This window comes from Ovis aries, chromosome 22, assembly GCF_016772045.2.
Source record: "Ovis aries strain OAR_USU_Benz2616 breed Rambouillet chromosome 22, ARS-UI_Ramb_v3.0, whole genome shotgun sequence".
Classification (NCBI taxonomy): Eukaryota; Metazoa; Chordata; class Mammalia; order Artiodactyla; family Bovidae; genus Ovis; species Ovis aries.
This window is the reverse complement of record NC_056075.1, coordinates 43,612,224-43,637,644: the sequence shown is the minus strand read 5'-3', so window position 1 is coordinate 43,637,644 and position 25,421 is coordinate 43,612,224. Positions and strand designations below refer to the sequence as shown.

The 25,421-nt window shown below is 50.4% G+C and overlaps 1 protein-coding gene across 3 annotated transcripts in view; it reads right to left on the bottom strand.

Moving 5' to 3' along the window:
- LHPP (phospholysine phosphohistidine inorganic pyrophosphate phosphatase) overlaps window positions 1-25,421 on the bottom strand; it is a 129,241-nt gene that overhangs the window by 84,802 nt on the left and 19,018 nt on the right. For all 3 annotated transcript variants that reach the window (XM_027960505.3, XM_027960508.3, XM_027960507.3), the window contains exons 4-6: window positions 18,110-18,173; window positions 17,157-17,249; window positions 39-130 (exon numbers count right to left, since the gene is read on the bottom strand). In XM_027960505.3, the coding sequence (XP_027816306.1) occupies window positions 39-130; window positions 17,157-17,249; window positions 18,110-18,173 (249 nt within the window). The remainder of the gene's footprint in view (window positions 1-38; window positions 131-17,156; window positions 17,250-18,109; window positions 18,174-25,421) is intronic.

Here is a 25,421-nt window from a genome sequence, read left to right as displayed (position 1 = left end):
GTCAGGCTGACGGAGGCAGGCTCCCACGGGGCACTTACCTGAACTTCCCAGTCCGCACCTGCAGGGCTCTCATCCCATACCGCTGGGCACCGCCCACATCGCCCACGATGTCGTCCCCAATCATGATGGCCTGTCGGGCAGACAGTGAAAGGCGCTGAGAAGCGGTGTCAGGACAGCTTTCTTCCTGCCCTCCCTCATCTTTTCTGACATCGTAAACCTCTTGATTTGATGTTTCAAACCACCATCGTACACATTAAACAAGGTAAGACTGTTGTCATATTGACTAAAAGTCAACCTGCTTGAATATATCTCCCACTGCCCGCCATGGGCTGCAGCTCTGAATGGTACATATTTGCAGAATGTAAAATCAACCAACAGGTATCAAAGTGATACGAGGTGGGCTTCCCTGGCAGCTGAGCGGTAAAGAATCCGCCTGTCAATGCAGGGCACTCAGGTTCAATCCCTGATCTGGGAAGATCCCCCATGCTGAGGAGCAACTAAGCCCGTGAGCCACAGGTACCGAGCCTCGGCTCGAGCACTGGGGAGCCACAGGCACCGAGCCTGGGCTCGAGCGCTGGGAGCCACGGGTACCGAGCCTGGGCTCGAGCGCTGGGGAGCCACAGGTACTGAGCGGGGGCTCGAGTGCTGGGGAGCCACGGGTACCGAGCCTGGGCTCGATAGCTGGGGAGCCATGGGCACCGAGCCTGGGCTCGAGCGCTGGGGAGCCACGGGCACCGAGCCTGGGCTCGAGCGCTGGGGAGCCACAGGTACTGAGCTGGGGCTCCAGTGCTGGGGAGCCATGGGTACCGAGCCTGGGCTCCAGCGCTGGGGAGCCACAGGTGCTGAAGCTCTAGAGCCCTAGAGCCCGTGCTCGCAATGAGAGAAGCCCCCACAATGAGAAGCCCATGCTCTGCAACCAGAGAGCAGCCCCGGCTCCCCCAACTAGGCAAAAGCCTGCGCAGCAATGAAGACCCAGCACAGCCAGAAATAAACACACAGGTGCCACAGGGACACACGGGGAGTTGACACTGTCTCACCTCTGCTCGAACACAGGCTGGATTTTACCGCCAGCCAAAACCTCTGTAGGGCTTCCCTTGGGGCTCAGCTGGTAAAGAATCCACCTGCAATGCAGGAGACCTGGGTTTGATCCCTGGGTTGGGAAGATCCCCTGAAGGAGGAAAAGACTACCCGCTCCAGTATTCTGGCCTGGAGAATTCCATGGACTTTACAGTCCATGGGATTGCAAAGAGTTGGACACGACTGAGCGACTTTTACTTTCACAAATACTCTGTAACCAGGTTATTTTGTAAAAGCCAAGCGAATTTCTGGCCAGTCTTTGTAGCCCCAAGGGAAAAGCTTTTACTTTCAATGCTGAGTTTACCACTTATAAAAAACAAAAAATTTATACAAACAGAAAGACACACACACACGTGCACGAAACACTCACAGCCTGGGTATCATTTCTAAAAGCAGCCCCTTCCCACCTGAAACAACTCGAAAACTAGACAAACCAGATGTAATCACAGTTTTCAAGACACTGGACATCAAGCAGTGAGGGACAAGTGCTGAGATACAGGAGAGACAGCCCTGTGACTGCCTTCAGGGTTTCCAGACTGTGAGCACAGGGAGGGGGAGTCAGGCAGAGCCCGGACCCCCTGAATTGAGCAGGTGCAGCTCAGAGCTGGGAGACCAAGGCAGGGTATCGGAGAAGAGCAGGCACTGGGAGGACAGGGAGATCTACAGAAGGTCCCCCCTGAAGGATGCAGTGTCGGGCAGACTGCTGGTGAGCACAGGTGAGTGAGGAGACCACCCGAGGCCAGGGGAAGAGTCACACCAAAAATTAAAACAGAGCCGGGACCTCCTGCGGAGTTGGGGAATGGCGCCTGTTCCCACCAATCAGCCTGGAAAGTCAGACTGGAAAATGTTATAATGCACAGGGCACCAGGGAACATTCAGAGAAGTGTCTCGACTCAGCAGTGAGGAATACCCAGCCCTAGGGTAAACCCTGCTCTGTGCTGCCTCCCTAATTTCAAAAGCAAGATCTGGAAGGATCGAACTATTCCCAAGTGACTTGACTATATCCCAGAACAAAGCTCAAAAGTATTTCCCAGGTGGCACTAGCAGTAAAGAGAGGTGGGTTCAATCCCTAGGTGGGGAAGATCCCCTGGGGGAGGGCATGGCAACCCACTCCAGTATTCTGGCCTGGAGCATTCCATGGACAGAGGAGCCTGGTGGGCTTCAGTCCGTGGCGTCACAAAGAGTCAGACACGACTGAAACGACTTAGCACCCACACAGAAATGTCCAGCACTCGGAAAGATAAAATTTAGTAAAAATGAAACCCATCCATGCAAAGATGACAAAGAATGACACACAATGAAGAGGAAAATCAACCAAAACTGAACTGGAACTGACCCAGACGTAAGAATCAGCAGACAAGGACACTGAAGCAGTTGTTATAACTGTATTCCATATGTTCCCAAAGTTAAGCAGAGACAAATATCCAAATCAAGCTTCTAAAAGGGAAAACTACAATGTCTGGAAGGAAACACAAAAACACTTGATGAGATTAAATCCAGGTAAGACAATGAGGAAGAAAAAGATTAATGAACTTGACACAGCAATAGAAACAATCCCAAATGAAACACAGAGAAAAAAATAAAATATATATATATATATTTTTAAGAAAATGACCAAATGACGAAACTTCAAAAGGCCTGGTGTAACTGGAATCCCTGAAAGCAAGATGTTCAGAGAGGAGACGGAAACAATATTTGATGAAATACTGTCTGAAAAATTTCCAAACTCAACAAAAATGATAAATCCACAGCTCCAAGATCCCAATCAATACCAAGCCCAAGAAACATGAAGAAAGTTACATCGAAGCACAACACAGTCAAATTGCTCAAAACCAACGACAAGGAGAAAAACTTAAAAACAGCTGGAAGACTTAGACAGTGAACTTATGGTGGCTGGCGGAAGGACTGGGAAGGGGGATAGAGAGTTTGGGATGAACAGGTGTACACACTGCTATATTTAAAATGGATAACCAACAAGGACACTTAAGAGGCCCAGACCATAGAACTGCTCAACAGTTACCAACCAAGAGTGGGGGACAAGCAGCACAGTCAGCATTCGTGCTGCTGAAACCTTAGCCATCACTGGTAGGTGTCCTTTCAACATATCAACCTGTGCGATGAACGTTACCACTTAAATGGATTCATATTCTTTACGTGAAAGTGAAAGCCGCTCAGTCGTGTCTGACTCTTTGCGACCCCATGGACTATACAGTCCACGGAATTCTCCAGGCCAGGATACTGCAGCGGGTAGCCTTTCCGTTCTCCAGGGGATCTTCCCAACCCAGGGATCAAACCCAGGTCTCCCCGCACCGCCAGCGGATTCTTTGCCAGCTGAGCCACAAGGGAAGCCCAAGAATACTAGAGCGGGTAACCTATCCTTCTCCAGTGGATCTTCCTGACCCAGGGATCCAACTGGGGTCGATTCTTTACATAAATAAATGTATTTTTAAAGAGGAAAAAGAGCAGCCTCCCTCACTCAACTACCACACTGATTAAAAGCTCCAAAATATTTTCAGGAAACGATTCTGCTAGTGCAAGTCAAGTCTAACACATCAGACACCAAACGCATTCCAGATACGCTCCCAAGTCTGATCAGAAATGTCCTTGGTCGGAGGTCAGACAGCCTGAGGAACTGGGCTCCTGGGGCACAGTGAGTGTCCCGATGTTGACGGGGAGACAGGCTTTGAAACTGACAATTATTCCACAAGTTTGTCTGAAATTCAGATGCTGGGTAGGGCCAACCAGTGAACAAATGCAGAAACCAAAACCAAGAAAAGTAAAAATGATGACCGTGAAGCAGTCACAAACTAGGGGACTCTTACCCATCTGTTTGAACTCTGCCCGTGAGGAATCCAGATGGAATGGCCCTTCCATCTCAGAGTGGTAGGGGCGGAGACAGGGAATACAGAGGCCGGCCCCATGCGGCCAGCAGACTTAGACTGAGCTCAAGGCTCAGATGGGGACACAGAAAGTCGGCCCGAGGTCCCAGCTGTGCGACGGGCTAGCCCTGCAATCTCGTGATCCACTTCAGTCTGTACAATGGGTACAACTAATGTGATATTTAAACAGAAACATGAAAGTTAAGCATCCAGGGCAGTGCCTGGACATAATAAGCTATCTGTACGTGTTTAAAAGGAAAATATATTAGGAAACATTTTATTGAGGAAACTCCTAATCTAGCCCTATAAGAGACAGTCCACAGTCCTCACGACGGGCCTCCAGCGCTCCAGCCCTTCTGTATCGGGTCCTCTATGGGCCGGGCAGTGGGGATGCAGTGACTTAGAAATACAGTCCCTGCGCTTGTGAAGCTCCCAGTGGAAGGCAGAAGACAGATGTTCATGAGGTAATTTTACATACACTTAGCCAGGACCCGTGATAAAGCGCAGGGAGGAAAAAAAGCAGGATGTGGTCAAGCCTGACTTCGTGGGGCTCGCAGTGGTCAGGGAAGGCTTCCTGGAGGAGGTGAGGTTTTGAGTTTGGATCTGAAGGGAATGAGGTGTCAACCAGGCTAGGGGGTATAGGAGGAGGAAAGGTGACAGCCTTCGCCGAAGAAGACACCACACGTGTGTCAACCACAGGTCAATAAACCTGAAGCAAATGTCCTTGGAAGCATCTCCCGAATGGGCCTTCAAATAATGAGGAATCATGAGGTGCCTGTAGACAAGGGGACAAAGGCTGAGCGGGTGCCGCCCGGGCGCCAGGGAGGCAGTTTGAGGTGAACACGAGGGTTTCTAACAATTAGCACGGGCTGCCTCAGAGGTACCAGACCCTGGTCACTTAGTCATATTCCAGCAGAGACCAGAGGGATCTCCGTCAGACAAGCTACTGCAGGACAAGGGCCCCAGGGAGCTTGAGCAGGTGGCTGATGACCACGAGGGCTGAGAATTCCGCTGACCGCTAGGAGCTGCGCCCCCTGCGGGACATATGAGGTACCTGAAATACACTGCATTTTGTCCCAAACTTCACACACCTCTGGGCTTTCCTTCACCCAAACTCATGTTCGCCAACGAGTGTTACACATACTATTGATGTACGATTTGATCTTAGGTAGAACAGGATGTACATTTTTAATACAACCATTAGTAGTTATTTTTAGAGTAATCTATTTATGGTGATGATTCTGGTTTCCCATTTAGAGTAGGAATCAAAAGTTTCTTTTAGAATACACTTAAGTATATAGAATGAATCAATTTAAAGAAACATTAAGTTAATAATAGTGCCGCAGGCAAGTATTCAGATATGGCAAAGCTGGAATTTTTTTTTTTTCCTAGAAAGTGATGCTGGGGAAAACACTGTCAAATCCAAATAGGTTCATTTTCGTGTCTACAAGCTCCCATGCAGTGTGTGGAAATCATCCGTCACCCAAGAAGAAAAAACCAGTGGCAACCCACGTTCCCTGAAGTGGGACCCGCCCCAGAGACGCTGCACACACACGCGAGTCTAAGGGTACCTGCAAAGCCAGGTCACCTGGGCAAACACACAGCTCACCTGGCAGGAGAGGGCTGGGGCAGGGGGGCACCTGGCCTAGGCAGCAGGCTGGCCACAAGCTCCAGTGGGAGATTCTGTGTTGACTTCTCAGGGAGCTGTCCTGACACTGACAGGTCAGCCTCTAAACATCCACTGCAGCTCCAGCTTAGGACCCTGTCCTCCGCTGCCAGGGATCCTGGGGGCCACCCTGCTAAAAGGCTCCTTGGAAATGAAACGGTCTTCCAATTATTAAACGTCATGCCTGGCATCTTTCTCGCTCTGGGGAAAATACAGTTTTGCGCGCGCGCGCACACACACACACACACACACACACACACGTGTGCATGCAGCAGAAATTCCTCCCCACTCAGAACAGAGGCTCTGGGCCTTTCTGCATGAGAACGTTTGCGGGTGGGACCCGTGGAGGCAGAACCAGGGAAACCTGGGCCATTGGAAGAAGCTCACTGAGGAGCAGCAGCTACAGTTCTGCCTGATAACCCAACGGCTAAGCCCTGGCAGAGCCCAGAGCCGTGGGTGGGCGGAGGGGAGGGGCAGGGTGCAGGACCCCCGGGGTCCGCAGCCGCAGGCGCAGCGAGGCCTGTCTGGGCCAGCTTGTGGGCTCCGCATACCAAACGCGCTCCAGCCCCTGGGGAATCTCACAGATTTACTATCGGTGAAGGGCAATAACCACGCAAGGAGGAGCAATTATTGCCAAATCATTTAGGATTTAAAAAATCATTGGCAAGAAGATAGAGGTCAAGAGGTGGGCTGTCGGGGGAAATAAAAAAACCCTACCTGTCAGGCCTGGATTGCACTTCCTTTCTGACTGCAATATGGTGCAGGGAAGATGGAGACCCACACACCAAGCGGTCGGCTCCCACGGAACAGAGATGCAGGAGCCGGAGGCAGCACCAGAGCCCTTGAGGCAGGTTTTCAGGTCTGGGTGCAAGATGCAGAATTCATTTGTCCTTCTTAAATATCTATCTGCCCACCATATCTATCTGCCCAAATATCTATCTGTCTCCTCTTCCCGCCATCCTAGGTGCCAGGGGAAGAACCCATTCCAACAAGTGGCGATGTTTGGAACACAACTTCCAGTGAACGCCAAAGAGCTTTCCCAAGAAAGTTCATTTCTCATGAAATGTCTAGTGATTCCGAGGCTCTGCCAGGAGCGACACTTCTCCCCACCATGGGGTACCAAGCAGCAGGGCTGGTGGTGAAGCAGCAGTGGACTCAGCCTGCACTTCAGCCCTGCGGTACTCGGACCCCTACTTAGAGCCGCCTCGAGAAAACACCTAGCTCTGGGAGGAGCCCCAGACCCTCAGCCTGCAGGCTCACATCTGGAGGCTGGTCATCGCTGAGGTAGCTCCCCCAGCATCTGACACATTCGTAAGGAATATATCAACACAGCAAAACTCCAGGTCGCTATTTTATATAAAGTAAGAAATAACGACATTGGTGAGGATGTTGGGAAATGAGCACTTGCAAGTACAGCTGGCGAGGAAGCCGAATCGCTGTGGCATTTCTGAAATAGAAATGAACAATGTGCGTCAGGGCGTGGCAGCCACACCCCCAGGATTTCTAGCAAAACAATTTAAAATGTACCAAAGGAATACGAGGGTGTTCACGAGGCTTATGTACAAGAGGGAAACTGAAAGCAACCTAAACGTCCAACTCCTGAGGACTGCGAAAGCACGTTATGGTGGCAAGGGGCTGGGAGGACAAACCTGTGCTTAAGAACATTAGGTAGTCACTGTGACAGAATGCTCTGTAGCCACAAAAATTACTTTGTGGAAGTGCCTGAATCTGCACAAAGCAAACTATTCCCAAAGTTACAGGGCAGGGATGGGAATCAGGTTTCAAACAGCAGATGCAGGATTATCCAACTTTGTGTTAAAAACGTGTGTATGCATGCATGCTAAGTTGCTTCAGTCGTGTCCGACTCTTTGCGACCCCATGGACTAGAGGCTCCTCTGTCCATGGGATTCTCCAGGCAAGAATACTGCAGTGGGTTGCCATGTCCTTCTCCAGGGGACCTTCCTGACCCAGGGAACGAAACCATGTCCCTTATGTCTTCTGCAATGAGGAGCAGGTTCTGTACCACCAGTGTCAGCTGGGAAGCCAGAAGCCCCCAGAAATGTGTGCACAGACCCCCCTGCCCCCCACAAATTGGAAAGATTAAGCGTGATTTGTGTTATTCCAGGTTAGGGGTTGAACATTTTTTTGTTCCCTTGTACTTTCTGAATGTTATCCACCTCCTTTAACAAATATGAGTTACCTCATCATCAGATTTTTTTATTTTTAGTTGTATTTTGAGGCAAAGGAAAGCAAAATCTTTAAAATCTTTAAAAGGCGTTAGGGGAGGAAACGTCTTAGGGAAAAGCTGAGACAGGAGGTTTTAAAGGTCCCTTATGTCTGAGAAAAAGCACAAAGGCAGTCCCAGGTCTGGTATTTCCTGGAACCACCCCCCCCACCACCACCCAGGGCTGGAGGCAGAGCCAAGTTCAAAGCTGGGCTGCAGCAGCTCAGGCCCTGTCTCTCCCGATGCTCCCACCACCCCAGCAAGTGGTCCCCAAGCTGACACCCAAAGACCACGCACCCAGCTGGTGGGGAGGATGGGCTGGAAGAAGGCTTGGCCAACAAAAGGGAGAAGACGGGCCTTCCATGCAGATGTTCACGCCACACCCACAGGCCTCCCCGCCAAGGGCACAGACTGTCCTTATGGCCCACACTTTGAATGAATGCCCTGAGAACCTGGAAACAAAATGACGACGCAAAGTCCTTGTCTTATGCCTGGCTCTCTTTGAATAAACCCACAAACCTCGTCCCCATTTTTTTTTTGGACACGCTGGTCTTGGTTGCGGTATGTGGGATCTAGTTCCCTGACCAGGGATCGAACCTGGGCCCCTGCGTTGGGAGCACAGAGTCTCAACCACTGGGCACCAGGGAAGTCCCCTCGTCCCCACTGTCGATAGGCTGTCCTCAGAGTACTCACCCTTACCACCAGCAATCTTGTCTAGCTTTATTTTCTACATTCTGCCAACAAGACATATTTTAACATTTTATTTCAAAATGGAATATATCACAATACTAAATACACCTTTTCAAAGCTAAGTGTTCTGACATGTTGCTGCCACCACCCTGAAAACTGGGGAGCAGCAGAGACCCAGAGGGACTGGGGGCCTCGGTCCACTCTGCAGAGGAATCCTGGCTCCAACAGCAGCTTTCATGTGACCACCCCACAGTGCCCTGGTTCTCAACTGGAGGCAATTTTGCTCCCCGGCACATCTGGCAACATCTGGGAACATCTGTGGCTTTACAACTGGGGGACGATGGGGGTTGAAAAAAGAAAGTGAAGTTGCTCAGTCGTGTCCAACTCTTTGCAACCGCATGGACTAGAGCCCACCAGGCTCCTCTGTCCATGGGATTTTCCAGGCAAGAATACTAGAGTGGGTTGCCATTTCCTTCTCCAGGGGGTCTTCCCTACCCAGGGATTGAACCCAGGTCTCCCGCATTGTAGGCAGACGCTTTACCGTCTGAGCCACCAAGGAAGTTGGGGGACGATGGGGGTTACCCTCACCACAAATAATGATCTGGCCCCAAAATGTCAACAGTGCCAAGGCCGAGAAACCCTGCCTTAACCTTAAGATGGGAACGCAAGCACACGATGGGGGACTGGAGTAAGGATTTCACGAAGTACCCGGGAATGTGACAGGTCCCAGGTGTGCCTGGCATATGTGGGGCTCAAGCCTCAGGTTCTTCATCTGTGAAATGGGGGTTCTCAGCTTCCAGGCTGCCAAGCACTGGCTTCTGGGGCTAAGCACTGTGGTCTGAACGGTCTCCATTTCCATTAAACACGCACAGTTTACAGGTGATGGAGTTTCTCAGGATCATGGAAAACTGCCAAAACCTTCACATCATTTGGGCTTTGGTATGCAGCAATAAAACCACCCACTGATTCAAAGCCTTCAACTATGAGAATTAGGTATTTCCAGAAGTAACCTTTCAGAGAAGGCAATGACACCCCACTCCAGTACTCTTGCCTGGAAAATCCCATGGATGGAGAAGGCTGGTAGGCTGCAGTCCATGGGGTCGCTAAGAGTCAGACACGACTGAGCGACTTCACTTTCACTTTTCACTTTCATGCATTGGAGAAGGAAATGGCAACCCACTCCAGTGTTCTTGCTTGGAGAATCCCAGGGACGGTGGAGCCTGGTGGGCTGCCGTCTATGGGGTCGCACAGAGTCGGACACGACTAAAGAGACTTAGCAGCAGCAGCAACAGCAGAAGTAACCCTTAAGGTATGTTATTCTTTGCCTTATTAGCGAATCCCAGAAAGGCCCTGGTTACCTCAAAGAGGCCGGCCTTTCCAATCTATTAGAGTAATCCCGGCAATCTGTTATTTCTAGGCTATCAAGGAAAGGTTAAAACGAAAATTGGATCTGGGGAGTTATGGCCATTCCGAGTGCAGGTGGAAAACTCCTCGGCAGCGAGAAGCGGCTCTGGGCTTGGGAAGAAGCAGTTATCAAGGGAAATGACTGGTGATAACTTTATTGATTAAAGCAGCTTGAAAAATGTAAGGTTTGCCACAGCCTGGCACTTGAGCAGCAAGATAGCCCCTCGCGGGCATTGCTCATTAAAAATAGAGAAGCAGGAGCAGACAATTATTACCCTGTGCATAAGACACAGTTCATTCAAAATGGCCTTGTTTTGAAATACCGCTTTAAAATGCCTACAAATCCTGAGGCTTGAATAACTTAATGGACAATTTAGAAAAAGGGTTGGGGGGGGGGGTGGTGTTAAGAACATGCCATTGCCCATCAGCTGTCAAGAGGGGGAGACAGAGAGGATGATAACACGGGAGGGAAGATGCAGCTTTGTTATCTGGGCTCAGGGTCACCAGAGAAAACAATTCCCTGGTGACCCAGGCCCACAGAGGCTCACATGCCTGGACAGCCAAGCCAGGAATTCAAACCCCCTAACCCCCACCCCGGTCCCCACGGCCCTGGCATCCGCCAAACGAGAAGTCTGATCAACCTGAACCCTCAAAGGGCCTCGGTGCCTCGTCGGAGGGTGTGGGGAGGGCGGTTTCTCATTCACAATGTGAAAGATGCTGACCGTAAAAGTAACAGGGAAGTGAAGTCGCTCAGTCGTGTCCGACTCTTTGCAACCCCGTGAACTGTAGCCCACCAGGCTCCTCCGTCCGTGGGATTCTCCAGGCAAGAATACTGGAGTGGGTTGCCATTTCCTTCTCCAGGGGATCTTCAAGAGTCTCCTGCATTGCAAGCAGACACTTTAACCTCTGAGCCAACTGGAAACACCAAACAAATGAACAAAAGGTGAGAGGGAAGGGGATTAACCAAGGTCAGCTCTGCAAAGACAACCGAGACATTATCACATCTTAATACTCGGTTCTTCTGGTCTTAATTTCTAGGCAGTGACAGTCTGCTGTTTTGCTGGTTGGGGGAGGTGGGGGAGACTGCCAACAGATGGCTGTGACCGTAGTGCTGACGTAATTCTAAATACTGATTTTTCTAACTCAAATTACAACAGCAACCTTTCTCCCACTCTACTAAAAAAAAAAAAAAAAAAAGGATCTTAAGAATGTATTCTTTCAAATTCCCTATGAGCAGGATACAAATATTATGTAGTTGCTTTTATTTAAGAAATGGAAAGCCAAGCTATGATATTTATAAAAAAGGACTCTGTGACCAGAGATGGGTGGGAAAAGCAGGGAAAGGCCAGAAGCTAGAGGTCCCTGAAAGTATCTTGTTTCATGGATCTGATTTCAGATCCATGTGAATTTTTACGTAACTGTAAAACAAATTTAAATGTTGGAAAGCAAATCCCTTAAAAATTGGAAATACAGTGAGTTCAAGGGTCCTGTTGGTGATACACACACACCCCCAGTGAAATAATGGTGGCTTTAAAAAAACAGTTTGGGGGGACTTCCGGGCGGTCCAGTGGTTTAAGAATCTGCTTTCCAAAGCCGGAGACGTAAGTTGGATCCCTGGTCAGGGAATTAAGGTCCCATGTGCCTCGGGCCCGCAACTACTGAAGCCGGTGCGCGGAGATCCCACACTCCACAACAAGAGAAGCCGCCGCGGCGAGAAGCCCGCGCACCGCAACGAGAGGCAGAGGCAGCCTGTAGATGCTCCTGCCGGTCAGGGATGGGATCCTTTGAACACGAGTAACTGCAACGGAGGAGAACGCATCGACTGCGCTTTTACCTATCTATCTATAGCGCTAGAGTTTTAAATCCCCAAGGCACTGGGAGAGTGCTAGCGAGCCAACGCACTCTGAAAGCTCATAAATAATAGCAAAGAAATGGGCATTTGTCTGGAGTTTCCTACATGAATTGTACTTCGTGGGATCAGATGATGGGTGGGGAGTTCCCCTATACAGAAGTCATCCATAGAAAAAGAGAAGCAGGAATTACACAGGATTCAAGCGTCACCGTTTCACAGAACTCAGTGGATACATGGGGTCATGCGCCAATCACTCACAGCTGCTAACACCACAGGAGACGCCTGGGCCCTGGAGGAGGACGCACTGTCCCCCGTAAAGCAGTCGTCGGAAAACCGGAACAGACGCTCAGGAAGCTTCCTGTCTAACCATCAACACACAGGAAACCAGGGCGGCATGAGACAGGACAGGCTGAGGCGCAATCCACAAAACCCGGACTGTGGCGAGCTCTACAGGACCGACGGCCCAGACGCTTCCTCACAACGCTGCAAGGAATCCAAGAGGGAGACAGGGAAGGTGTGGGAGCAGACAGATGAGCAAACACCTGGGAATCACACCAACCAGTCACAGTGCAAGGACCTCATTCAGGTCCTGATTCAAACAAATTGCAAGCGACGCAACAATTATATGACAATCAGGGAAATGCGAATAATGGCTGGACATTTAAAGGTAACAAGGAGTTATTAGTATTACTAACACTTGGATGTCGTAATGACACTATCTGTGTTTTTAAAAGATTTCCTATCCTAGAGACACTTGGAAACATCTGCAGATGAAGTGATGATTTGCATCTGAGGGATGATTCAAAATAAATAGGGGAGAGGAGAGATAAGCGTATAGATTAAATGAGCTGCTGAGTGAAAGAAAGTAAAAGTGTTAGTCACTCAGTCATGTCTGACTCCTTGTGACCCCATGGACTGTAGCCTGCTAGGCTCCTGTGTCCATGGAATTTTCCAGGCAAGAATACTGGAGTGGATAGCCATTCTCTTCTCCAGGGAATCTTCCCGACCCAGGGATCGAACTCGGGCCCCCTGCATTGCAGGCAGATTCTTTACCATCTAAGCCACCATGGAAGTCTGCAGCTAGTCATCTCCAAAGGGGTCCCAGTCTTCAAATATGGGACAATCTGGGCAAGAAAATGACAGCAGGCATGGATTGTGACTCATGGAGTAAAACAGAGATCCTTGAGTCCATGTTGGAGTAAATTAAAAGGCAAGTGGGAGGAAAAGGAAAGCTCTTCCTTACAGTAAATTCTAATGAATAAATATAGAGGAACTACGGAAATGGGAAATCACCCCTTGGCAAACACCATGGTAACAACCGTTACAAGTATGAGCTGTCCATGGATGCTGACATCAGGAGAGGAAAAGGATGACTTGTAAGAGGATATTCACACGGGACCGAAACACTCCCCCGCCCCAAGCCACTACTGGTCGCAAAGGGACATAGCAGCTTTGCAGTGGAGAGCAGGGCACCTCCGATGGGGGTCTAAGTGGCCACCACCAACAATGGGCAGGGTGCACGCCTGTGCCTCCTGAAGGGACACACCCCCAGGGCCCAGCACTGTGTCTGTGAAACGCATGACCAGGATTAAATATCCCAGAAATGCAAAACCTACACTTAGGTCATGAGGAAACAGCAGGGACATTCTATGAAGAAACTGGCCGGTACTCTTCCAAAGGGCTTTCCAGGTGGCGCTACTGGTAAAGAACCCGCCTGCCAATGCAGGAGACATAAGAGAGGTGGGTTCAGTCCCTGCGTCAGGAGGATCCCCTGGATGAGGGCATGGCAACCCACTCCAGTATTCTTGCCTGGAGAATCTCATGGACAGAGGAGCCTGGTGGGCTACAGTCCAGGGGTCTGCAAAGAGTCAGACACGACTGAAGTGACTTAGCATGCATGCACTCTTCCGAAACTACCAGGGTCCTGAAGGACAAAGACAGACAGGAACTGCTCACAGTAAAGGGTGTGGGGGGTGGGGGGGGGGGGGGTATGACACCAATACAGCATATCCAGAAACAGAGGGTCCCTGGGCTAGTCAACATCGGAGTCAAGGTTGATTTCCCCCTTTTATAATCGTCCGGTTCTCGTTAAGGAAGATGTTAGCCTTTGGGGATGCTCTAAGGACACATGGGAATTCTCCGCACTATTTTTGCAACCTCTCTCTGCGTGGGAAATTGCTTCAGAATGAACAGTTAAACACAGTTTTTAAAAGTGCTTATTAGCTGATAATTACTGATGGATACCTGGGGTCTCATTATATTCCTCTCTCAATGTCAACAGATATTTGAAACGTTCCATGAAAGAAAGTTAAAAAGAGACTGGTTTAAAAGACAAGACAACCTTATTTGGATTCAATTCAAAGAAATCTACATAAAAGACATTTCTGAGACAGCCAAGGAAATTTAAATATGAGCTGGTATAGATAATACTAAAGAATTACGACTGATTTTGTTAGGGAGGGGTTTTTTTTCTTTTAGGTAAGGTTTTTTTTTTCAACATGAAAAAATAAGATAAAAGTTACCAATGTAGCCATTTTAAAGTGTACAAATCAGGGGCATTAAAGTACTCACAGTGTTGTAAAACCATCACCACCGCTGAGTTCCAGACATTTTTATCACCCCAAAAGGAGACCTCATACGCACTGGCAGTCAGTCCCCATTCCTCCCCACTCCCAGCTCCAGCAGCCACTAGTCTATGAATATTTTGCGTCTCTGTGGGTTTGCCTGTTCTGGATATTGGACTTCCCTGGTGGTTCAGCAGTAAAGAATCTGCCTCCAATGCAGGAGCCCTGGGTTCGATCCCTGGGTCAGGAAGATCCCCTGGAGAAGGGAATGGCAATCCAACTCCAATATTCTTGCCTGAGAAATCCCTCATGGAGAGGAGCCTGGCTTTCTGCAGTCCTCGGGGTTGCAAAGAGTCGGATACAACTTAGCGACAAAACAACAAGTCTGGACGCTGCATGTAGTATATAAACATTAAATATATACATTGTGGCCTTTTGTGACTGGCCTCTTTCACTTACCATAATGTTTTCAAGGTTCATCCACGCAGCAGTATTTTTCATTATTTCATTCTTTTACGGCTGATATATTCCACTGGGACAACAGATCACATTTCTTTCACCCATTCATTTGTTGATAAACACGTGCACTATTCCCACCTTTTGGCTACTGTGAACAGTGCTGCTATGAACATTCATGTGTAAGTTTTTGTTTGAACATGGGTCTTCAATTCTTTTGGATATACACCTAGGAGTGGAATTGCTGGGGTCATACAAGAATTCCACATTCAACTTCCCATGGAACTGCTTTCCATAGTGGCTGTATTTCATAGTGGGTTCTCCATTTTACATCTGTACCAGTATTCCTATATTAGGGTTCCAATTTCTCCACATCCTCCCAGTTCAGTTCAGTCACTCAGTTGTGACCAACTCTGCGCACGGACTGCAGCACACCAGGCTTCCCTGTCTATCACCAACTTCCGAAGTTTACTAAAACTCATGTCCATTGATTTGGTGATACCTTCCAACCATCTCACCCTCTGTCGTCCCCTTCTCCTCCCACCTTCAACCTTTCCTAGCATCAGGGTCTTTTCCAATGAGTCGGTTCTTTGCATCAGGTAGCCAAAGTATTCAGCTTCAGCATCAGTCCTTCCAATGAATATTTAGGATTGATTTCCTTTAGGATTGACTTGACTTGACATCCTCCCAACGCTTGTTATTTTCCTTTTAAAACTATTATGGTTGTCCAAGCGGGTGTGAGGTGGGATCTCACTGTGGTTTTGATTTGCATTTCCTGAATGAGAGATAATGCTGAACACCTTTTTGTGTTTTTTCATCACTGTTAAATGTCTTAATGCATTGTAATCAGGTCAAAAACAACCATCGCTTTTTGAAAGGCATACTATGATCTGAAAGGCTATAACATTAAGTATGGAATTTGCTTTATAATACAGCAGCAAAAAAAGTAAATTTCCAAAAAGAACAAAAAGGGATAGAAGAAGGGAATACGATATAATCTTTTAAATGTTGCATCTGCATGATAGACAGACGAGGAGAGTCATTGTGTCTTTCTGCTTTTGAGCATGTTTGACATTTGCCACAATAAAACAAATTTTAACACTTGTCATGACGAACTGAAGTCATGAAAACCAGGTTATTTATTCCTGTCACCTTCACTCATTCAAAACTTGTGTCTTGAATGAGTGAAATAAATTCCTGCTCTACCAGCCTCACAGGTCCCAGTGAGGGATCCCCGAGACCTGTGCTTTCTGACTTTCAGGTGAGGTTTGGGTGCTGGGGTTCCAGACTTCCACAGCTGTGTGCTCTTTTTCTAAGCATTGTGAGAGACCAGCGCTCTAGACTGGAACACGTGTGGAAAATTCCGGTCCAACAGGGAGGAAACAGCAAGGGGACCCTGGGGGCACCAGCCTTGCCATAGGATGCTGACATGGACCCGTGGTGCCCTGTCCAAAACAGACAGCAGGAGCCCCTGGCCACCTGCAGACGCATACCCGCTGTTTCTCCAACAACGCTGTCAGGACCCCACCAGCTGGAGGGGACCAGCTCACTCTACCTGGGAAGCAGGGAGGGAAGATGCTAAAATCATAACTGCTTTTTTTTTTTCCTTTGGAGATGTATGTTTGGAAGGCAACATGTGTCAAAAGCAGTTATAATGTGGGACTTCCCTGCTGGTCCAGTGGTTAAGACTCTGCACCCCCAATGCAGGAAGCATGAGTTTGATTCCTGGTCGGAGAACTAAGATCCCGCAGGCCGACCGGTGTGGTCAGAAAAACAAGCTGTAATGTAAAGGTGGCCAGGTGCATGATTTTATTCCTGCATATTCTTTTCATCTTGCTGGACACTGTCTTTCCAATGAAATAGTTTTAGTACACTGACCAGACTTGTCAATTCTGATCCTTCCAAACAAGCAGCAAAAATCTTAGGAAAAGCCATGAGCATTTCTCTTTCTCACTCTCGTTTAGTCGTGAAGTCCTATCCGACTCTTTGCAACCCTATGGACTGTAGCCCACCAAGCTCCTCTGTCCCTGGGATTTCCCGGGCAAGAATACTGGAGTGGGTTGCCATCTCCTTCTCCAGGGGATCCTCCCAACTCAGGGACTGAACCCTTAGACTGATACTGATTTGATAGGCTGAGAACGTTCAGTGGGCCTCCTTGGCTGTCTTTCCCCATCTTCCCAGTCAGATCAGCCCTCAAGCCTGGGGATGGAGGAGGGAGGGGGATACCAGCTTGGCTGCCTGAGTCCCCAGACTCATTTCACGCACCCAGGCTGCCCCCCGGCGAGCACTCTGGCCTCCCCCGACAGCTGCCTCCACGTACATACTTCGTGGGGAGCCGGCTTACCTCGTGGGCTTCCACCCCCATCTCTTGCAGGGCAGACTTGAAAAACTCAGGGGAAGGCTTTCCCACCACCTCAGCTTCGATACCACAGGCATACTGGGGAAGAGAGAAGGACATGGCGTGGGCTGGGGACCAAGGGATGGTGGAGGGGAACCCTGGCCTGGTGAAATCCTCCTCCTGGGCAATCAAAAAGAAAGGCTCCAGTGTGCACCCAGGGGCCTCTAAGGGGCAAGATGACACGGCCCAGAGGCTTGTGAGTGAGCATCACAACCGGGCTGCCCAGGGTGCTGGGGGCACCCCCACCAGGCCCCTGCCACCTGCCCCAGGGCCAGAAGACCTCCGGGGCATTAGGGGCTCTCCTCTGCAGTCCCACTTCTCCTCCCTTCCCCTCCCCCCTCCCCCAGCTCTGTCTCAGGTCCTCCTCCAGCGGATAAAAGGCCCAGGGCCCCAGCCCTCCCACCTGAGTGCAGGTAGGCAGGCGCCTAGGCGGCAGTGACCCGGGGCTGACCTGGGCGGGGAGCCTAGCTGAGCCCAGCCCTGGAAACTGGAGGAGGGGACTGGGAAGGAGTCCAGCTAGCACACACGGAGTCTGAGGTGCTGTAGGAAAGCAGAGTGAGGGACGAGGTGGGTGCACAGGGATCTTAAGGAGCCAAGAACCCGGAGGAGAGGCGCAGAGCATGCCGGGAGGGCCAGCGGGGCAGAGGCCAGGGGTGCGGGGTCGGGGTCCTGGGGGGCGGACGGGGAGCGAGCGACAGGGAGCAGGGGGACGACCAGCGCAGCTGAGGGGCCAAGCTCCAGAGGAGGCGAAGGGCTGGGCCTGAAGCCGCGAACACGGCGTCCGACTTGGAAAACATAAAGGCGCTGGGAACGCCGAGCACCCCATCTTCTCCGGGGAGACCAGGACATCCCGGAAGGCCCTGAGACCGGAAGAGGGTCAGGCGGATCCAGGCAGGTACCTCAAGCGCCTTCATGTAGGGACCGACGTCCAGCATCAGGCCAGAGGTCTCCTTGTAGTAGCGTCTAGAAAAGAGCCAAGGGGAACAGGGTGAGCTGAGCCCAGGGACCTGGGAAGCGCCCAGGGAAAAACTGCCCTGTCCTGGTTCTGGGCCGGCCCGAGAGGGCTGTCACGGGCCAGGGTGAGGGCAGACGCCACGCTGAGAGTGACCGACGGGGGTCAGCACAACAGAGCCCAGCAGTGGCCAGCACACCCGGGCGGGGCGGGGGGAGATGGAGGAGGGGAGAGATGGGGGCCGGCAGCTCTCAGTCAGAATGGCCCCCTGCTGCCAGCCGTGTGGCGACCCCACCAAAGTGATGAACGGGGGGCCCCAGGGACAGCTGGGTCCAGTTGCTAACACAGAGAAACACAAGTGACCTGTGTTCTGGGAAAGGGCAGCCGGTCCACAGAGCGTGTGGCGAACCCCTAATTGCTAATAATTAACCCCTAATTGCTGCCTGGAGAAGAAAACGCCATTAGTTCCACAGCATCTCCTAGCAGCCGGAGGGTCAGCAGAGGTGCCAGGCCTCCCAGGCGCCAGATGCTTCTGAGACGACAACTGTTTCTTCCCCGTCTCGCTGGAGGCTGAGACGGCTTGGCTCCCGGCAGCGCCTCCCAAGACGGTCTCACCTCCTCCCTCCTGCGAGCGCTGTGCCCAGGCCACACGCAGACCCCTCGGGGCACACGGTGACCAGGCCCAGCTCTCTTGGAGCACAGCTATTTGACTATAAAGTGGGGAGAAGGTGGTTTGCTCTGTGCGGCTCTGAAGAGGTTGAGACCCATCACACCAGTTACCCTTCCCCCTTCCCACGACCGTCGAATCTGGGAGACATGAGACAGCATGCGCGTGACCTAAATGCCCTCGGAGGGAGGCATTCAGGTAACACCCACACACACAGTGGGGTATTACTTAGCCATAAAGAAAGTCATTTGCAGCAGCATGCACGGACCTAGAGATCATCACCCCAAGTAAAGGAAGTCAGATGGAGGGACAAACACCAGGTGATGTCACTTACATGTGGATCTAAAAGAATGACAAAAATAAACAGCATGTATGTGGAAAAGCAAAGAGAAGACTAGGGAAGCCTGCTGACTTCAGGGTTCTGACTCGCTTTTAACTGCGGGACTCTGGGTTGCGTACGCCCTCTGGGCCTCAGTTTCCTATTCTGTAAAATGGGTCAAAAGAAGGTCCAGTGCCTACCGCCATGGGCTGCTGTGAGGCTTGCGTAAAACAATTCAGGCAAAGTTCTAATGTGATGCCTGGGGTGAAGAAACCACTTCAAAAATGTAGCTACCCAGAGTGAGATGGGCAATAAGATATGAGCCAGGTAAGAAAGAATGAACGCAGGTCTTTCCAGTTTGTGGGGGCCGGACCCTGTCCTGTTGTCTACTGGAAATGGTAGGACCGAGCTCGCTTCCTTCCTCTGGCTCTGCCACACCCAGGGACTCTGCCTGCCCCTCTGGGCCCCACCTGAGGCCTCCAAGGCTGCAAGAGCCTGGCCACCCGCAGCGATCACCTGGCCCCTCAGATGGGAGAAGCGTGCACCCCTTCTGCATCCTCATTGCCTGCCGCGGAAGCTTCCGTACGGATGCAGGCTGGGCTGCAGCCAAACTCTTACCCTCGGCAAGGGCTGGTCCCCTGCCACTGCCTTGGGCCAGGCAGATCAGAGCCCAACTGTTGAAGCCGCGGGGGGCCTCTTCCATCACAAGCGGACCCAGTCTCCAAGTCAACCTGGGCCTCTCGGTCAGGGTCCAAGGCTCTGCACACTAGGGGTCGTGCCGGAAGGACATGGCTCGGCTGGGAAGCCACACACATGCAGGAAGATGCCTGGGAGCCAGGAGAGAGCCACCGCTGCTCATGGAGCTGGGACTTGCCAACGATCCCCTTAAGGAAAGTGAAAGCGCCAGTTGTTCAGTCGTGTCTGACTCTTCACGATCGCATGGACTGTAGCCTGCCAGGCTCCTCTGTCCATGGAATTCTCCAGGCAAAAATACTGGAGTAGGTTGCCATTCCCTTCTCCAGGAGATCTTCCCGACCCAGGGACCGAACCCAGGTCTCCTGCATCTGCAGGCAGATTCTTTACTGTCTGAGCCACCAGGGGAGCCCCCCTTTTAAAAGCGTGACCCCCAAAACATAGGCTTAGAGGTTCCTAACTGTCTTGGTCTTAAGTCTGGACTCCAGACATCTGTCCTGCATTTAAACAGGCTCAAAACAGTGTTGGCTTTTATTTTTCCCCAGTTCCACAATAAACTACTTGGGTATGATGATTCCCTCAGCCGGGTCCAGGGTTTGAAGGACTGGCCAAGTAAAGCCAAATGTGGCCAAGAGGCAGAGGAGGGGCCAAGCTCCAGAGAAGCATCAAGCAACCCCCAGACACCGGGTGCTGGGACCTGGGCTCTCTCGGAGGGGGCCGCTGGCATCCGCTAACTCGGTCCCCCAAACATTTAAGATGAAGCTGTCCCGCAGTCCTTTGCAGGGGACACTCTCAGACCCAGGCTGCTCCCCAGGGACTCCCTATCTGGTGGGGAAGCAGACAGATCCACAGACAAATATGAAAGAGCAGGACCTGGGTGACGGCAAGCGGAACCTGGTGTTCTGTACACTCTGCGTGGGGAGGGCCAGGCATGCTGGGGACGGGGCGGTAGGGAGGCGTCCCAGAGGAGGAAGCATCAAAGCTGAGGCCTGAAGGTCAAAGGGGAGGAGTGGAGGGGTCTAGACCCAGGGGCTCTCAGACTTGGTACCTTCCTGAGGACCCCGAGTGCCAGATGCCACCCCAGGCACACAGGAGTCCGTCAGATGCTCAGAGGCACCCCCTCGTCCACCCCCCTTGTCCCCTACACTCCAGGAAATGCACAGCCAGGGTGAGAGAGAAGGGAGCTGGTGTGTGTGGGGGCGGGTGGAGGAGGTGCTGAGGGTGGGGCATGTTGAAGAGAGCCAGGGCACCGAGGACAGAACCGAGGAAAGAATGTAGCCAGCACAGGAGAAGACGACCCAGGCGCCAAAGGAAAAATTATAAAACAAGGACGCTCTGTTGCAACACACGGCTCTGTCTGGAGCTGAGGATGCTAGGAGCCTCTGGCCCAGGACAGGCTCAGCTCCCAGCCGGCTGCAGGAGGCGGGAGCCCTCCCCATGGAAGGGCCTCCCGAGGACCCCCTGACGCCCCGCTTCTGCCCGATGCACCCTCCCCCGAGTCTTCCTTCCAGAGTGACAGGTACTGCACCTTCTTTAGTTTAAATTTCGTCCCGGTGGGAAGAAGAATTGGAACATGCAGCTGAAAAGATCCAATCAAAACCCTCTTCTCTTTGCCACACTGATTTTTGGAACCTAAAGAAAAAAACTGACTTGCATAAATCTAGAAACCTTAATATTTCTTTTTATACTAAATGTGGACTCGCTTTCATAGGGCCAAGAACTTGTCTTTATTTCTTATTCATCCAGGAAAACAAAAAGGCATCTTGAGAAGGCCATCTGTTGGCCCAAAACATTTTTAGGGATACAGTAAACACTAGTACCCAAGTTAATTTTTCTTATTCCCCAAACACAAGAGATTTGATGTGTTTATCTTCTGTTACTGGCATAATAAAAGCCACAGCAGGTCTGGCTTGAACCTGAGTACTCCAGCCACAAAGAAGAAACCGTGGATTCCGGAAAGACAGGGAAAAGCCGGAGAGCCGCAGTCAGATAGATTTTATGCTTTATTCCTCTGCCCTCCCTTCCGATTATTCAGCACAGCCTCCCTTCAAAATGACCACTTGACCTTTCCCACAAGAGCCATTAACCTTCCATAGTCTGTTGCGTAAACAGCTTAATTTTCCGACGGAGGCATGACAGAAGAAATTACAAAGGCAATTCCCACTCTCAGTCCAAACAGATGCCAAATGTAAATCACTCCGTTTCCAGGACGAGGACATTCTGCCCCAGTGAATCCACCACCCTGCCTCCTTGGGGGCACCTCGCGGCCCCACTCAGGTGAAGGACGGCCCCTCATCCCCGGTGACCCTCAGCTGGGTGTGGCAGCAGCTCTTCCTGCGTCCTTGGGCTGTCCCAAGGGGTGACGACCTAAGCCCAGAAGCTGCTGGCTCCTTTCTCTGATTTCTGAGCACCCAACCCACAGCCCCCGTCAGAAACCCCAGCAGCTAGCCACCCCCTCACTAGCTGCTTATTTGGAAAACACATCTTTGCCAACTACTGAATTTGTTATACAAGTACAAAGCTAAAAGAAACTGATTCCATATTTTTTTTTTCTTTTTCAACCATACCTATTTTGACTACTATCCCTGATCTGGAAAAATAACTTTTAATAATTAAAGATAATTTTGAAGACAAAAGTTTTAACGTAAATGAGTAATAACAAAACTTCTTAATCATGCTGTTCGCGAGGAGTTGGTAACTTTAGGGAAGCCTACAGGACCAAGGCGGAATGTGAAAGAGTCAAGCTGGCCAGCTTCTGTGGTTTGCAGTGACCTAAACTGCAGAAGGTAAGACCAGCAAGGAACTGTGGCAGCTAATTTTATATCAACTTGGCTGGGCCAGATATTTGGTCTAATGGTATTCCAGATGCTTCTGAGAAGATGTTTCTTGGATGACATTCACATTTAAATCAGTAGACTCAGTAAAGCAGATTGCCCTCCATAATGTGGTGGGCCTCATCCAATTAGTTGAAGGCCCAACCAAAACAAAGTCTGACCTCTCCAAACAAGAAGGAACCTGCTGGCGGATAACTGTGGCACTCAGATGGCAACTCTTCCCTAAGTCTCCAGCCTGCTGGCCTATGCAGGAAAAACCTAGCCTCCACAATCAATTTCTCTTTACATACCCATCTTCCTCAACCTATGACAGGGTTATGTTCTGATAAATGCATTAGAAGCTGAAAATATCATTAACTCAAAAATGCATTAAAAAATGCATTTAATAAGCCCAGCCTACCTTAAATGTGCTTAGAACACTTATATTAGCCTATAGTTGGGCAGAATCATCTAACACAAAGTCTATTTTATAATAAAGCACTGAATATCTCATGTAATTTATTACTGAAAGTGAAACTCAGAATGGTGGTCTCGGTACAGAATGTTCGTACGTGTACTAGCTGTTGACCCTCGTGATCACGGGGCTGCCTGGGAGCAGCCAGTGCCCAGCGTCTGCCCAGCATCACAAGAGAGGACTGCACTGCATGCGGGAAAGGACCAGAATTGAAAATTCGAAGCACAGTTTTTCTGAACGTGCGTGGCTTTCACACCATAACCAAATCGAAAAATTATCATCTGAATCACTGCTAAGTCAAGAACTGTCTGTGTATACATCACCACACCCTGTTGGTTCTGTTTCTCTGGAGACCACTGACTAACACAGGATACAATTTTTTGCATGATAAACACACTGGAATATTTGCAGCAAGACAAAGGTCCGTCTAGTCAAAGCTATGTTCTTTCCAGTAGTCATGTATGGATGTGAGTGTTGGACCATAAAGAAAGCTGAGCGCCGAAGAATTGATGCTTTCAAACTGTGGTATTGGAGAAGACTCTTGGGAGTCCCTTGGACTGTAAGGAGATCCAACCAGTCCATCCTAAAGGAGATCAGTCCTGAATATTCATTGGAAGGACTGACGCTGATGCTGAAGCTGAAGCTGCAATACTTTGGCCACTTGATGCGAAGAACTGACTCATTAGAAAAGACCCTGATGCTGAGAAAGATTGAAGGCGGGAGGAGAAGGGGACAACAGAGGATGAGATGCTTAGATGGCATCACCAACTCGATGGACATGAGTTTGAGCAAAACTCTGGGAGATAATGAAGGACAAAGAAGCCTGGTGTGCTGTAGAACGTGGGGTTGCAAAGAGCTGGACAGGACTTAGCAAATGAACAACAACCACAAGAGACACGTATCCTCTCCTTTCTTTCTTTAAAACTCTTTCACTTGCCTATTTTAAAAGAAGCACAGCCATGAAGAAATATTTCTCTACCACGAGAAAAGCAACTCTCGGTACAAGATGAACGTCAGCCGACCCTGAAGCCTGGAGATGGGCAGGAGGTCGTGGTGGGGTCTCCGCTGCACCAGAGGTGAGGGACCAGTGGCTCCACCAAGCGGCAGTGCATTTGGGAATGTGGGGCGAGTACCCTCAGATCTTCTGCTTTTTTAAGAGAATCCAGAAATCCAGTTATTTTACGTAAAGTCTTCCAATTTTTAAAACGATCTCAAAAAAGTTTAAGATCTTGTGTGGACCCAATACCTGCTCTAGAATGGAGCTGAAAAGTGACGGAGCACAGGCTCTGGGGGCGCTCCTGGCCGTCCCAGCACTGACTGATGGGGTGACCGTGGCTTAGCTCATCTCCCTGTGCCTTGATATACCCATCTGTAAAATGGCAATGATGCTGCCTATAGCTCACAGTGTTGTGGTCAGAATTAAACATGGTGAGCTATATAGAGTGCTTAGCAATGGCCAGCAGCCAGATAAAAAGTCCCCCTCGTGTCTACCGGAATAGCCACCCCCATTCAGCAGGCAGAGGTAGGAAGTCCCCAGTCATCAGAAGCACCTAAGCTGGGAAAGGCTTCCCCAGAGATGGGCACAGAATTCCTGCCCTGCGTGCAACGCTGGGCTCGGGTTCCACAGCACCCCTGTGACTCTAAAACCCTAGTGCTGCTTCCACGGAGGACAGAATAAACCTGCACTGCTTTCTGGAAAGCAACTTGGCAACATGCACCAAGGACCTCAAAAAATACACATCGCCCAAAATGCCAGAAAGAGGCTGATCACGGCCTCACTCAGGGAGAAGATCAGAAACAGCCTAGGACAACTACAGGAGAGCCTGTAAAACAATGAACAGGAATGACCTCGCTGCAAAGACGTCTACTTCCCACACGGAAGTGATAGTCGCTCAGTTACGTCTGCCTCTTTACGACCCCATGGACTGTAGCCCTCTGGGCTCCTCTGTCCACAGGATTCTCCAGGCAAGAGTACTGGAGTGGATTGCCATCCCCTCCTCCAGGGGATCTTCCCGACCCAGGGACTGAACCCGGGGCTCCAGCACTGAGGGGGATTCTTCACCCACTGAGCCACAAGGGAAGCCCTATTGTACGCAAAGTGCTTCACAGAATATTCGGTGAACCACTAAAGCCGCGAGACAGAACCAGGTCGAGTTAGATACTGATGCTGTGAACACACCCACGTGTAATGATTTCTGCACAGAAAACTGCTAGGAAGGACACACGCCAAAATGCTGGCTGCTGTTCCCTCCTGCAGTGGGACTGAAAATGCTGTTTTCCTCTTTTCACTCA